The sequence below is a fragment of the Hibiscus syriacus genome, unplaced genomic scaffold, assembly GCF_006381635.1.
Source record: "Hibiscus syriacus cultivar Baekdansim isolate YM2019G1 unplaced genomic scaffold, ASM638163v2 tig00111621_pilon, whole genome shotgun sequence".
Lineage (NCBI taxonomy): Eukaryota > Viridiplantae > Streptophyta > Magnoliopsida > Malvales > Malvaceae > Hibiscus > Hibiscus syriacus.
In genome coordinates this window covers 1,807,226-1,820,922 of record NW_024063138.1, presented here as the reverse complement: position 1 = coordinate 1,820,922, position 13,697 = coordinate 1,807,226, and the positions used below count along the sequence as shown (strand labels likewise).

At 33.6% G+C, this 13,697-nt stretch overlaps 2 protein-coding genes across 3 annotated transcripts; one reads left to right on the top strand and one right to left on the bottom strand.

The window, feature by feature from the left end:
- Window positions 1–213: 213 nt before the first annotated feature.
- Window positions 214–5,266, top strand: LOC120165958 (dipeptidyl aminopeptidase 4-like). The gene is made up of 6 exons (XM_039175387.1): window positions 214–414; window positions 1,104–1,570; window positions 2,364–2,558; window positions 3,020–3,049; window positions 3,294–4,376; window positions 4,664–5,266. The coding sequence occupies exons 2-6, from the start codon at window positions 1,118–1,120 to the stop codon at window positions 5,213–5,215; spliced, it is 2,313 nt and encodes a 770-aa protein (XP_039031318.1). The 5' UTR covers window positions 214–414; window positions 1,104–1,117; the 3' UTR covers window positions 5,216–5,266.
- Window positions 5,267–10,115: 4,849 nt separating this feature from the next.
- LOC120165960 (GDSL esterase/lipase At4g10955-like) lies at window positions 10,116–12,630 on the bottom strand. Of its 2 annotated transcripts, none has more exons than XM_039175390.1 (3): window positions 12,546–12,630; window positions 11,995–12,115; window positions 10,116–11,315 (listed from the first exon to the last, which is right to left on the bottom strand). In XM_039175390.1, exons 2-3 carry the CDS (start codon window positions 12,087–12,089, stop codon window positions 10,286–10,288), a joined length of 1,125 nt encoding a protein of 374 aa, XP_039031321.1. In that variant the 5' UTR covers window positions 12,090–12,115; window positions 12,546–12,630; the 3' UTR covers window positions 10,116–10,285. The 2 variants fall into 2 exon arrangements, with proteins under 2 accessions (XP_039031321.1, XP_039031320.1); XM_039175389.1 differs by having other exon boundaries at window positions 10,117–11,315; window positions 11,995–12,127; window positions 12,524–12,577.
- Window positions 12,631–13,697: the final 1,067 nt, after the last annotated feature.

The following is a 13,697-nucleotide window of genomic DNA, read 5'->3' as shown; positions in this document are numbered from 1 at the left end:
CCCATTTCAATTTTCGAAGTAACAATGCTCTCGCTTGAATAAATCTTTCGCTGCCAATTATAAAGCTCAACAAGAATCCCACCGAATCCAACTCCATTGATTTCTTCATCTTCTTTCAAGCATTTTGCTTTTTTAATTTAGGTAAAATTAAGTTTTATGGCCGATCAATTCCGCTTATTTTGCAGGTAACATTCAAATCTTATTCATTCTAGAGGGAAAAAGTTGTGTTGTTTTGCATGTTGCTTTTGAATTTGAGTTTTGTTTTATGCTTAAAAGTTAAAAAGAAAAAGAAAAAGGAAGATTTAGTTTTCACGGCATAAAGTGTGGATTCGGTGCAGTTCAGTAGACTGTGATCGGATCCACTGGATAATTTATCGTGATGCTGAGAGCTCTGTTCTTGGAGTTTCTTAATAGGTAATGACTTTCTTAATTGCTCTCTTTTTTTTTTTCTTTTTCAAATCAATCTTTTGTTTTATAAATAACCTGTTTGGTTGCCTAGAAAACTATGGAAATGAAGAGTGAATCTTGAGATGTGACTGTTTTCTGCTTTGAATTTGAGTTAGCTTAGGGGAAAAGATAAATACTGAATTCAATTTTCAGTGTGTTAGTTGCAAACTTTTAGCTGATCGAAAGAAGGTTTTAGAATAACTTGAACACAATTTGCTTAATTGTTGAATTTGAATTAAAATAAAACTGAATAATATAAAAGAAACTTTACACTTTTGAGTTTGTGATGATGTTTTCAATTGATTTGTTAAATAGTTTGTTTATCTTTGGATAAAGATTCATAACTTGAGCACAATTAGCTAAATTGTTGAATTTGAAGTAAAATAAAACTGAATAATATAAAAGAAACTTTACTCTTTTGAGTTTGTGATGATATTTTCCATTCATTTGTTAAATAGTTTGTTTTATCTTTGGATAAAGATTCATAACTTGAACACAATTAGCTAAATTGTTGAATTTGAAGTAAAAAAAACTGAATAATATAAAAGAAACTTTACTCTTTTTGAGTTTGTGATGAAGTTTTCAATTCATTTGTTAAATAGTTTGTTTTTATTTTTGGATAAAGATTCTTACTCTTTTTTAATTTGAATCAACAGGAGTTCAATTTGTAATGCATTCTGTTGACGAAAGTAAAGAAAAGAAGACGAATTTGAAAAGATCAAGGTCATCATCTCTTCGCGATATGCCCGCGACTAACAGCCCTGCTACACTAACTCCTGACCACTGCAATGATGTTTTCTCTATTAAAGAGATAGTTCAATCACCATTACCCGGCTATGTAGCACCTACTTCTATTAGTTTTAGTCCAGATGATAGTACGATTGTGTATCTTTTTAGTCCTGAGCAAAATTTGAGTAGAAAAGTTTATTCTTTTGATCTCAATGCTGGCAAGCAAGATTTATTCTTCTCTCCCCCGGATGGTGGACTTGATGAGAGTAATATATCACCAGAAGAGAAGTTGAGGAGGGAGAGGTCCAGAGAGCGTGGTCTGGGAGTCACACGATATGAATGGGTGAAGACTATCTCCAAGAAGAAAACTATTATGGTGCCTTTACCTGGTGGGGTATGTGGAAGAATCTCATCTGTTACTTTTGAATTTACTTTTAAGGCTTATTTAGTCCATTCTTGTTCTATATGAGTTATTGTTGTCTACATATGACTTCTTCCCAAAATCTTAAGCACTGTGACTTTCCATGTTTTTATTTATCTTTGTTGATAAATTTTGTTGTAATCTGAAATAAGCTTAAAATACTACTGAAGTCTTGATCCAATGAGAGTGTATTTTCTTTATTGCTAATATTACTTATCTGACAAACTGACTGCCTTACGATATTCTTTTGGATTGGGGCCATTAGAGCTTGTTTCCAAGTGCAATAATATATTGATTGAGGTGAAAGACGTGTGTTCTTCTATGTGTGATTACTTTGAACTGGTGGAGGTTGTGTTGGTTGATCCTTTTTCTTGATATTTCATTGGCCACTATTTGCCAATATGCGATTTTACATGCTGGATTACTGATGTTAACATGATGTTACCACTGGCATTAGAGTCCCACCACAGTAGGTTCTTTCCATCATTTTCTTCAGTTCCTCATACCCATTGTTTATAATGATACAACAAATTCACTGTTTTCACCACACCAACCTGCCTGCTTATCTTATCTTATCACTCACAGCACCTCTTTAACACTTTCAGCGCTGTTTTCAACTTTTCAATATTAGCTTTAGTTTCTACTGACTAGTCCCAGTTGTCTGAATATATATATATATATATATATATATATATATATTAGCCAACTCCTGCATGCAAATTAGGAATTTTGTTTCCCTGATATTTGTTCTCTTTCCTGTGGGCAGATTTATTTCCAGGATTTTTCTGGTTCAGAACCAGTGCTTAAGCTTCGAAGCACATCATCATCACCAATAATTGATCCACATCTTTCCCCAGATGGTACCATGCTTGCTTACATAAAAGATTATGAGCTACATGTCCTAAATCTTTTGTACAACGAACAAAGACAATTAACCTATGGTGCCAACGGGAGCACTGTGGTAAGTTTATGTTGCCAATATTTGTATTGGGTAGAACATTTTAATCATTACATCTGTGGATGTTCATATGTTTACAACAAGTTTTCTTTTCTTTTCTTCTTCTCTCCTTTTTGGCCCTGCCTATGAAGGGAAAGGGGATGGGGGTGAGGATTGTATAGAAGAAAGCGCATGAAGTTTTAACATTGCAATCTATAGGGCTTTCAGAGGAATTTAGAACAAGCTCTGCCAGTTTATTTGCTACATTATACAGCTTATAAATCATAATAGGGCAACATTTCCTGTTTTTTCATAAATATTAGTGAATGAATAATGTCAAATGTAATAGGGTCTAACTATTTGATTTTACCTGGTTTCGATATGCTGTGTGGTTCGGCAAATGAAGTAAGACTTTAATATTTTGACATTTGATTAGGTTTTTGCACCCTTGTCTTTGATATGACGTTATTTTTAATGAATTGCAGACTCATGGACTTGCAGAGTATATAGCTCAGGTGAGAACTTCTTCAATCTCCCTCCGTTTGTTATATATTTTTATAAATTGGTCATGGATTTGTATGAGTTTGAAACTTATTTGTTACTGCTTTTGGGAACAACTATAAGTTACAGTTCTTTCAGAGGCATAGAACCAGTGCCATCAAGTAACAATGATGCCAAAATTCTTTTTTCCCCCTTATTAATCTCTCTATTGTTCATATAGATTTCTCTCCCTCATTGGTGGAATTTCACTGATTGCAGGAGGAGATGGATAGAAAAACTGGGTATTGGTGGTCACTTGATGGCAAGTTCATTGCATTTACAGAGGTTGATTATTCTGAGATACCACTTTTTAGAATTATGCACCAAGGTAAAAGCTCAGTTGGTCTAGAGGCACAAGAAGACCACGCATATCCTTTTGCAGGGGCTTCAAATGTCAAGGTTCGGCTTGGGGTGGTGTCCACCTCTGGCAGTCCTGTCACCTGGATGGATCTTATCTGTGGGGGACCAAACTATGATGATGAATATTTGGCTAGAGTCAATTGGATGCATGCAAATTTTCTTATAGTGCAAATCTTAAATAGGTCTCACTCCAAACTAAAGATCCTTAAGTTTGATATCAAGACAGGCCAAAAAAATGTTGTGATGGTTGAAGAGCTAAAACCTTGGATTAATCTACATGATTGTTTTACACCTCTGGACAAAGGAGGTTTCATCTGGGCAAGTGAAAACACAGGATTCAGACATCTTTATCTGCATGATGCTAATGGGATTTTCTTAGGACCCATTACAGAGGGTGATTGGATGGTTGAGCAAATTGCCGGTATAAATGAGACTGCAGGGCTTGTATATTTCACTGGAAATCTCGATGGACCTTTAGAATCGCACCTTTACTATGCCAAATTATGCCCAGATGAAAATTCAACCATGCAAGCTCCTGTCAGATTGACTCATGGCAAGGGAAAACATGTAGTTGTGCTTGATCATCACATGCAGAAATTTGTTGATATTTATGATTCACTTGATTCTCCCCCTAGAGTTTCTCTATGCAACTTGATTGGCGGAAGTGTAATAATGTCTATTTATGAGCCCCCGTCCATAATTCCCGGGATTGAAAAACTTCAGCTTGAGTCTCCAGAGATAGTCCACATAGAGGCAAATGATGGTACCAGACTATATGGGGCTTTATACAAGCCTGACGCAACAAGATTTGGACCCCCACCATACAAAACCTTGGTCAGTGTGTATGGTGGTCCTGGTGTTCAGCTTGTTTACAATTCTTGGATAAATACAGTTGACATGCGAGCTCAGTACTTGCGGAGCAAGGGCATTTTAGTTTGGAAGGTTTGTATTTCCTGCACATTTGTTTCCCTTTAGAAATGTTTAGTTCATGGTGTGCAATCATTCTAGTTTAGGTTATATGACTGAGAATCATGTTCTGATCCTTCGACAAAATGTAAGGTGGGGGAGGGTACTAGTGATTCCTAAAGCTCATTAAGCCATCAGTTTTTTTTTTTTTGGGGACATTCAGCATTTAGCTAGTGTGTATGATTTCTAATCTGTTAGCAGTTTTCTCAGACATCTTTTGAATCCATACCTTTAGTTCCTCACCTGACATGTGCTCTTTGCAGTTAGATAATAGAGGAACCGCAAGACGTGGACTGAAGTTTGAAGGCTTTCTCAAAGGCAACATTGGCGGTGTTGATGCCAAGGATCAGCTCACTGGTGTTGAATGGCTAATTAAACAGGGGCTGGCAAAGCCTGGCCATATCGGGTTGTACGGTTGGAGCTATGGTGGTTATCTGTCGGCCATGGTGTTGGCCAGGTTCCCTGATGTTTTCCAATGTGCCATCTCCGGTGCTCCTGTAACATCATGGGATGGCTACGACACATTTTACACTGAGAAGTACATGGGGTTCCCTTCCGAGGATGCTGAAAGTTACGAGTACGGCTCTGTGATGCACCATGTTAACAAGATGAAAGGAAAACTTCTGTTGGTCCATGGCATGATCGATGAAAATGTACATTTTAGGAACACGGCGAGGCTTGTTAATGCACTTGTGGCTGCTGGCAAACCATACGAGTTACTGATTTTTCCGGATGAACGCCATATGCCGCGTCGTCATAGGGATCGGATCTACATGGAAGAGAGGATATGGGAATTCATTGAGAGGAGCTTGTAAGGTAAATTTCCATGTTTATACATCATCTCTTCAATAATAAATATTAGATTGAGAATCATTTCTCTTTCTAGTGATTTGGATTTTTAATTTTATCAACTTACAAAATCTGGGTCGGATCTTCCGTTGTACTAAAAATATTTTGTTTTCATATTTCATTTGAGCTTTTGTTTTCATTTTCCGTTGCACTAAAAATATTTATTGTTAACCATCAAATAGAATAATAGTCTCAATATAAAAAATAAAGTATTACATTGTCTAAAATAAATGTAGAATATTACATATTTTTATGTTTAAATAATAATGGAAAAACTACAAGGATGGTCCTTTTTGTTTTCAGAATGTTCTGTTTTGGACACTAATCTTGAAAAAGTTTAGTTTTAGTCATTTACGTTTTCGGATTATAACATTTTGGTCAATCGGAGGTTACATAAGATTATTGACGTGGCATGTTAACAAAAATAGTTAATTTTTAATTCGATCTCTAAACTTTTGATGTGGCATGATTCCAAATTCAAGATGTTTTTGGAAACCTCAACAAACTTACTATTGTTGATTTCCATTACTGTAATTTTAGTGAACTTCCTTCGTCTTTGTTCAACCAACCTCACACACCTTGCTTCTTTAGATTTATCATGGAATAGGATACAAGGTTCCCTACCAACTCATGTAAGCGGCCTTCAGAGTCTAGAAGGTTTGGAATTACATGATAACTTGTTCAGTGTTGCAGTTCCATCTTGGCTTTTCACTCTACCAATTTTGTTTTAATCTTGAGATGTGCAGCCGGTGATAAGAGGGTTGTGATTTTGGCAAGAGACGTGCAGTGACTCGTGGCGGTGGTGGTGACAACAACGAAAAAGGGAGGGTTAGAGAAGAGGAGAGATAATTTGGGAATTTGTTTGAGAATGGGTGAAAATGAACTTTCAAAAGTTCATGGGTCGAATTAGAAATTAACAATTTTTCTTAACATGCCACGTCAATAGGTTAATATCTGAGTGATCAAAATATTATAACCTGAAAACGTAAGTGGCCAAAATCAAACTTTTCCAATACTGATGGTCAAAATGGGAAAACAAAATGGGCCATTTGTGTAGTTTACCCAATAAGAATTTATCAAATACTAAATTCGAAATAAATTATAAAATCTAAAATGAAAATAACTCTATTTGTGTAGTTTGCCGATGACCCGCAAACCTGCGTTCAAAGCTGGAAAACTCAATCAAATAAACTTAAGCTAAAGGTAACGAGCATTTATATTTTCACGTTACTAGCAGTGACAAATTTAGAATTGTTTTTTAATATAAACATATATATACTATTAATGAAAATTTTCCGTATAAAATTGACATAAATAAAATTTCATGATGGACGCCATTAATAAAACTAATAAATAATATAAAAAAATTAGATTTTAGGGTGTACACCATGTACATCCGCCACTGGTTACCAAGTTTGCTAGCTTATCGGCCTCAATGTTTTGGACTCTCGGAATAAAGCGTAAAATCCATCGATCAAGCAATAGTATTTTGTGATTCTTCCAGATTATACTTGATAAAACATTGGATTTAGAAGGATCCCGAATCCATTCAACGGCAGTCTTGCTGTCACTTCCGATTACCAACTGGAATTTGTTTAACCATTCCGATTCAAGGAATAATTCTGCTGCAAGCTTGACAGCCAACAATTCAGCCAGGAGGGGAGATCCAGAACCAGCTGGCGCAAAGAATTCTAAAAGAGTGAACCCGCCGTCGTTAATTTTTCATGTCAGTTAATGGTGTGGTGCTCATTTTGAACAAAATCTAAAGCTTAATAATTATTATGTAACTTTTAAGAATTTAATGTCTAAAAGGATCATTTTAAAGGATAGATTTACAGCGGACGTCACACATTGATGTATAGTGGTAAAATAAAATAAAATTTACAAATAGTCATTAAACTATGATAAAATAATTTTTTCAATCATTTAAGTTTAAAAAGTTATAAATGAGCATTAAACTTTGAATTTTGAAAAATTAAATAATTGAATCGCATTGCTTAATAAAAATAATTTTATTTTTTGATAATTGAAATTGTTGGATCTCAAAAATTATAAATTTTATAAATATGATTACAATTAAATAAAAAATTAATTATAAAATAATATGATGAATTAAAAATTCATAAAGCTATCATTTTTTTAAAATTATTTTTATAATTTTAAAAATGAATTGTGAACTTCTATACATATATATATATATTAAAAAGTGAGTTTTTTAAAATTATTACTTAGAAATATTAAAAAAAAAAAACTTAGCTATAATTGAGGAATTGAATGAGATTTTTTAAAAAATAATTTAACATTCATGTTATCCTTTTAATGGTAGTTAAAAATGAGGTATCTACTTCGTAACTGAATTTAAAATTTAATGCCTAGCCTATAACTTTTGAAAGGAGAATCTGCGTGGCATGTTAAGCCTCGTCTGGGGCAAAGCTGGGCGTGGGGAAAACTTTTGAAGTTGAGAAATTTGCTGTTGCGAAATGGGGACCCTATAGGTAGGGCTGTAACGAGTCGAGTTTAGCTTCAATATTATTGAGCTCGACTCGACTAGACTCGAGAACTCTAAAATGGAGTTCGATTCAGTTCAAAAATTTGCGAGTCAAAATTTTTCAAGCTCGATTCGAACTCGAAGTTGTGAATTGAAGCTCATAAAAGCTTGAAATAAAAAAAATATTCTTAAACTTAACTCGATTGAAGCTCAAACTCAAACCTAAACCTTATGTACATGAAATTTTTATACTATATTTTTTAAAAAATCAACCCATAAATGTTATAATAATATTAATAATTTAATTTATTTAAAAAAATAATATTTTAATATATTACCTTTTTCGAGTTGCTCGCGAGCTTTTCGAGTTGTGTATCAAGTAGTTTGTTTCGATTCATTAAGAACTCGAGTCGAGTCCTTTTGAGTTGAGTGTTTATCGAATTTTGACCGAGTCGCTATTTTTGAAGATATTATTTTGTAAGAAGGTTACTTTTTGGATGAACGGAAGATTTACTTATAAAAGAAAGTTTAATGTTTAAAAAGGTTATTTTAACATAGTTTAGTTTAGTGACTATTTTAATATGTTTTAATAGGAAAATTCTAGGAATGTATGTCACACATTCATATACACTATTAATTTTGTAGGGTAAAAATTTTAAATGGTCACTAAATTATGTTAAAATGATCTTTTTGGATATTAAACTTTCAGGAGTTATATAATGAACATTTAACTTTTTAAATAAAATAGATATTACATCATTAGCTATTATTAAAGGGCTGAAGTGGCATTTTTATAAATAAATTTTTATTTAGTTTTGATTAAATTTGTAAAATTTATAATTTATAATTTTCAAAATCTAACAATTACAATTATTAAAAAGCGAAGTCAATTCTTTTTGTTAAGCAATGTAGTTCAATTATTTAACTTTTGTTTAGTAAGTTTAGCGCTCATATTATAATTTTTAAAAATTTAAACGACTAAAAAGATCATTTTATCATAGTTTAATAATCATTTATAAATTTTACCTTATTTTATATCGATGCATGTCGGCGTCGGTGTGTATGTAGGCTCATCCTAGTTCAATGATCCTTATCCTATAAAATTATTAATGAATATCATGACATTCATTCTTAGAATTTTCTGACATCAGGAATTTTTCCTTTGAAATCAGTCAACAAGAAAAATGATCAAAAATAATAATTTTTCAGTGAAGCAAAGATTTAGTTGAACTGGTGTAGTTCAACCTTACCATTCAAATTAGAATCCCATAAGCAGTCCGGATATCTAAAAATGGACTTAGATTGATCGACAGAAAAACCGAAGGAAGTAAATGCAAGGGTTCAATAGTCATGTCGATGTTCAACACAAATAATATTTCAGGGTAGATACCAACAGTGAAATAAATAACTAACTGAAGAAAATTTAGATTTCATGGTGGACACGTGCCCACCCTCGAGTATATGTAGATCCTCCACTGTTGATAGCCTTTCGATTCTCCCAGCTCCCATCTCTTCCATCTTCTTCCTATGTTCAAAATAACCTTTATACTCTGAGCAAACAAGATCATTTGGATTAACAAACAGGAGAGGAATCCATGAAAATAATGGATCTTTCCCAGGCTTCGTATTCTGACCCTTTATGGCAATTTTAAAAGTAGATGTTGCCCCTCAAGGTTAATACCTCGTACATCCGAAGTGAGAAAGTGGAACTAGATAATTTTCCGAGAAAGAAACATTATAACTATCAATTGTATATTTAATTAGAGAGATGGTAGAACAGTAAAATTGTCAATTGACAACTACTCGCTCCGACCACTGCCTAAATATAGGTGATCCAACTCCCTAAAAATAACTCTTTAATATTTGCATGACTAACATTTACAATATGCAGCAGCAAGTAATAGCTTAGTGGAGTCATTAGTTTGTATTTCACAGATGCTAGCTGCAATTGGTATCCACCTTTTTTATATTTCAAATAAAGAGAAATTTTATATGACAAAAAGATTAATGAGTAAAGAAGTATACCTTTAGGCCAACAGTTAAGAGCTTCCAAGCTTTTTGCAGAAGAAATTGTGTAACATGAGCATCAATCATAATGGCCTGTAATCAACGAATACATGAGAATATTTATTATAATATTCACGGCAACAACAAAAAGATAACAAGATAAAAATGGAAAATGGGATCAAAACCTTGTCCAATAAAAAAGAGCAATTATTTAATTAAAGAATCTGCATTCGATTTCATTGAAAGGTACAATACATTCCATGTTTTTTAATTTCGGAATCGACGACAGATAATACTTTCAATAGAAAACTAGAATGCCAAAGGCTAACTGAGACACCAATGAGGCCAACATGACCAAGCATGACTCTCAAGGCTATCAAAGTTCCTCTGCAAATGCACAAGGTAGATATAATGTTTCACAAACTGGACTCCTTCGAGCTCTAACGGATTCATATATAGTATGAAAGACGACCAGTTTATGTCTTCATGGTAAAGGGGAACAAGAAGCCAATTACAATAACCCAGAGTTCCAACACCAATGTCAGGGATGTAACTTTTTGTCATGTAGCGTTCTTAGAAGTAACTTCTCATCCGCTACATAAGGATCGTACTCATGTAGTTCCGACAGACTAATAAAAAATTGATCCCACCACTGGTGAATTCCGTGAGCATGTTTGAAATTCGGAGAGTGACGCAAATTAATGGTAAGATAGGCCGAAGGAATCAGATGCAGTGATTCGAAATCCCTTTGCTCCGAGCTTGAGAGTAAATTCCCCATAGAATTCTGTGTTGCAATCTTCTCAATCTTTCCGGCCCCAATCTTCTCCATCGTTTTCCTATGTTCAAAATAGCCAATATACCCGGAGCATACAAAATCTGCAGGATTCACAAACAGGTATGGTTTCCAAGAAGAGAGCGAACTAAATGGATCATCTTTATCAGGCCTATGATTGCGACCTTTTACAGCAACAGCAAGTCCAGCTTTGACTACACTGCTTGTAAAGTGAATACCATGCTTCAGCTTTTCATTCTTGATTCCTTCTACAGGGGCAGACAAGAATGGGGAATTGGAGAGGTAAGCTTCAACATTATAACCCATCTTAGTCATATTTTTACCTATAAGCAATGAAATAGCTGATCCTAGCGAATGCCCGGTTAACCAAATTCTTGAATTTCCAGCAACCACAAAGATACTCTCTACAGTCTGCATTGCTAGCTGAAAACGAGAGCTTTCATGAAGTCTATTACGGACGCACAGGAAATCCAACTTGAGATCACGAGACCTTGTGTTTGACTTAGTTATTGTACCCTGAAAGGCAATAACATAATGTGGAGAATTTTGGGCTGAATAGTTGTGGTTGAAGTGAGAAAACTTGTATTCATAAATGGCACCAAAAATGGAGTTATCAACATCATCTACAAGAATACGGACCAAGTGGAAATTGAAGAAATCCCACCAAGGTGGTGCATGAGCTAGAGGGTCTTGGTGGTTCTGTTGGCGATCTCGTTCTAGAATGTACACTCCCTGAACCAAGCTCGCAGCAACAGATCTTCGGTCATGAAAATTATTCCTACCAAAGTACCACAAATAAGCCCTTAGATTTACTATAAAAAAGAAGCTAAAATGTTCTAACCAGAGAAGAGAAAAAGAAGATGCCTTAAACATAACAATTAATTTTCAAATGATACAATTAAAACTAATAAAGGAAACTACAATGTTATCTGGCTGATATTATAACTGCATGTTCTCTTAGGTTGTAGCTTTGGCTGCTCACCTCACAGATTTGGCCCTCAGAGTTCTCAGCACAAACAAATCCTCTGGATTTTGATCTTGCTTGGAGAAATTAGAATGATCTATTGTTCATACTATTTCATTATAACTTTCTCAACAATATTTCAGGGTCACAGAGACAGAGAAGTTATAGCTCTGGATTAACCAAAATCATACATCATGTACTAGATTTATGGTATTTCCACTTCATTCTTAGCATCCTCAGCCGGTTAAGAATCCGAAAAGTCTCATTCATAGAACTCTTATGAATTAAGATGCAATGCTATTTGGGACCCTTCCCCCCTAAATATTAGTCTCCTTAACAAACTTGAAGTATTTGATATTCCTACACTTCCAGATTTATGAATTCCCTTAATGTCCTGGCATATCTTGCAATGTTGTTCACTTGGGATTTTTTTTTTTAATGAAAACATACAATGGAGATTGTTACTGAAACTAATGAAAGAAAAGGTGTTTACCAGTCAACTGAAGTGAGGTGCAATGGTCCTGAAAGGCAGAAAATTTGTCTGGAAGAGGTCGGCTTCTCTTTCTTTCTGTGTTTCGTGTCTTCCATATATCCTCAACAAAGGCAATGAATTGCTAAAAAGTAGCACAACAAGATTCCCATTATTCATCAAATTAGGTGACTCTATAAATGAATTGCAAAGGTATAATGTAAAAAAAAAAAGGAAAAGAAAAAAAACTGTTTTTGAATTGTAGTTTTCTCCAAATTTAAAAAGAAAACGAAAACTTCAATCTTGATTTCCTTTAGTAAGTTTCCGAAACCCCAACATTTGATTCCCTTTTGACATTTTTTTTTCTGGGAAAATTCAATCAAAACCCAAAAAAATAAAAGTGCAACACACAATTGCAAACCAGCGCATCGACAAGACTGATGATTCTCAGATCATGAAACTTCAAACACTTAAAATACATCAAGAAAGCATTATTCCAACAGCTTACAAAAAAATTAAAGAAATCAAAAGGGAAATCAGTTTACATCAATGCGAGATTTAGAAATTTCACGTACGTTTCCCCTCCCCTCTTTTATTCCTTCGAGAGGAAAAATAAGGAGAGAGTTGAACACAGCGGCCTTGGACAGAGTGGCATTAACAGACACTGGATAAATAATATCTGAGAATGTTTCTCTTTCTATTATTTATTAGTTAATATCATTTCATTAGAATATCGTATAAAAATAATAATTAAACCATCTATTACTGTATATGTGACATTTCATTATGAGTCGGGTTTAACATGTTACGTAATTATGTATATATACAATAAATATTCAATTATTATAAGTTTAATAAGCAAGAAAAATAAATACTCAATATATGATTCAGTAAAAAAAATTACTGTCACTATTTCATAATAAATGAATCATAACATTAAATAGATACTTAAAATAATAAAATTTTAAATTCATTCGAAACCAACAAGATAAAGCATCAATCAAATGTCACTAATAAATATTGAACTAATTTAATGATCTCAAGACAAACACTTATGTGGCGTTTGGTTCGTTGGAATGTTTCTGAAGTAATTGAAATCTGGGAAGGAATTGGAATCTGCGGGAATTAGAATCTGAATCTGAAACTTGTTTGGTTGGCGGATATTGAATTGGAATCCAATTCCATATTATGTTTAGTTTCCAGACATGTCAGATGAATTTGATTTCAGTAATGTAAAATGACAGAATTGTCCTACTTTTTTTTTTTTTTTTTTTGCTTAATTTTAGTTTATTTTATAACTTACATGTAACAATATATTATAAAAATTTTAAAATTATTAAATTTTCATTTTATTGATTGATTATTCATTTCAATAAATTATGAAAATCATACTAATAAACATCATAAGTTAAAATCATTCTAATTAGAGATGGCCATGGGTCGGGTTGAGTCGGGTTTTTGGTCCACCCGACCCGAGAACAAGGGAACCTCCACCCGAGACCCAACCTGAATATATGAATTAAAAACCCGACCCGAAATAATAAAAAAAATTATTTTTATTTAATAAAAACAGTGACTTAATTGAAAAAAATTATATATAGAGGGGTATTATTGTAATTATTCTTAAATAAATAAGGTAAAATTATATATATTTTTTCGGGTCGGGTATTTTTCACCCTAAACCCGAACCCGAATCACACTTAAAAAAACCCAACCCGACCCGTCCC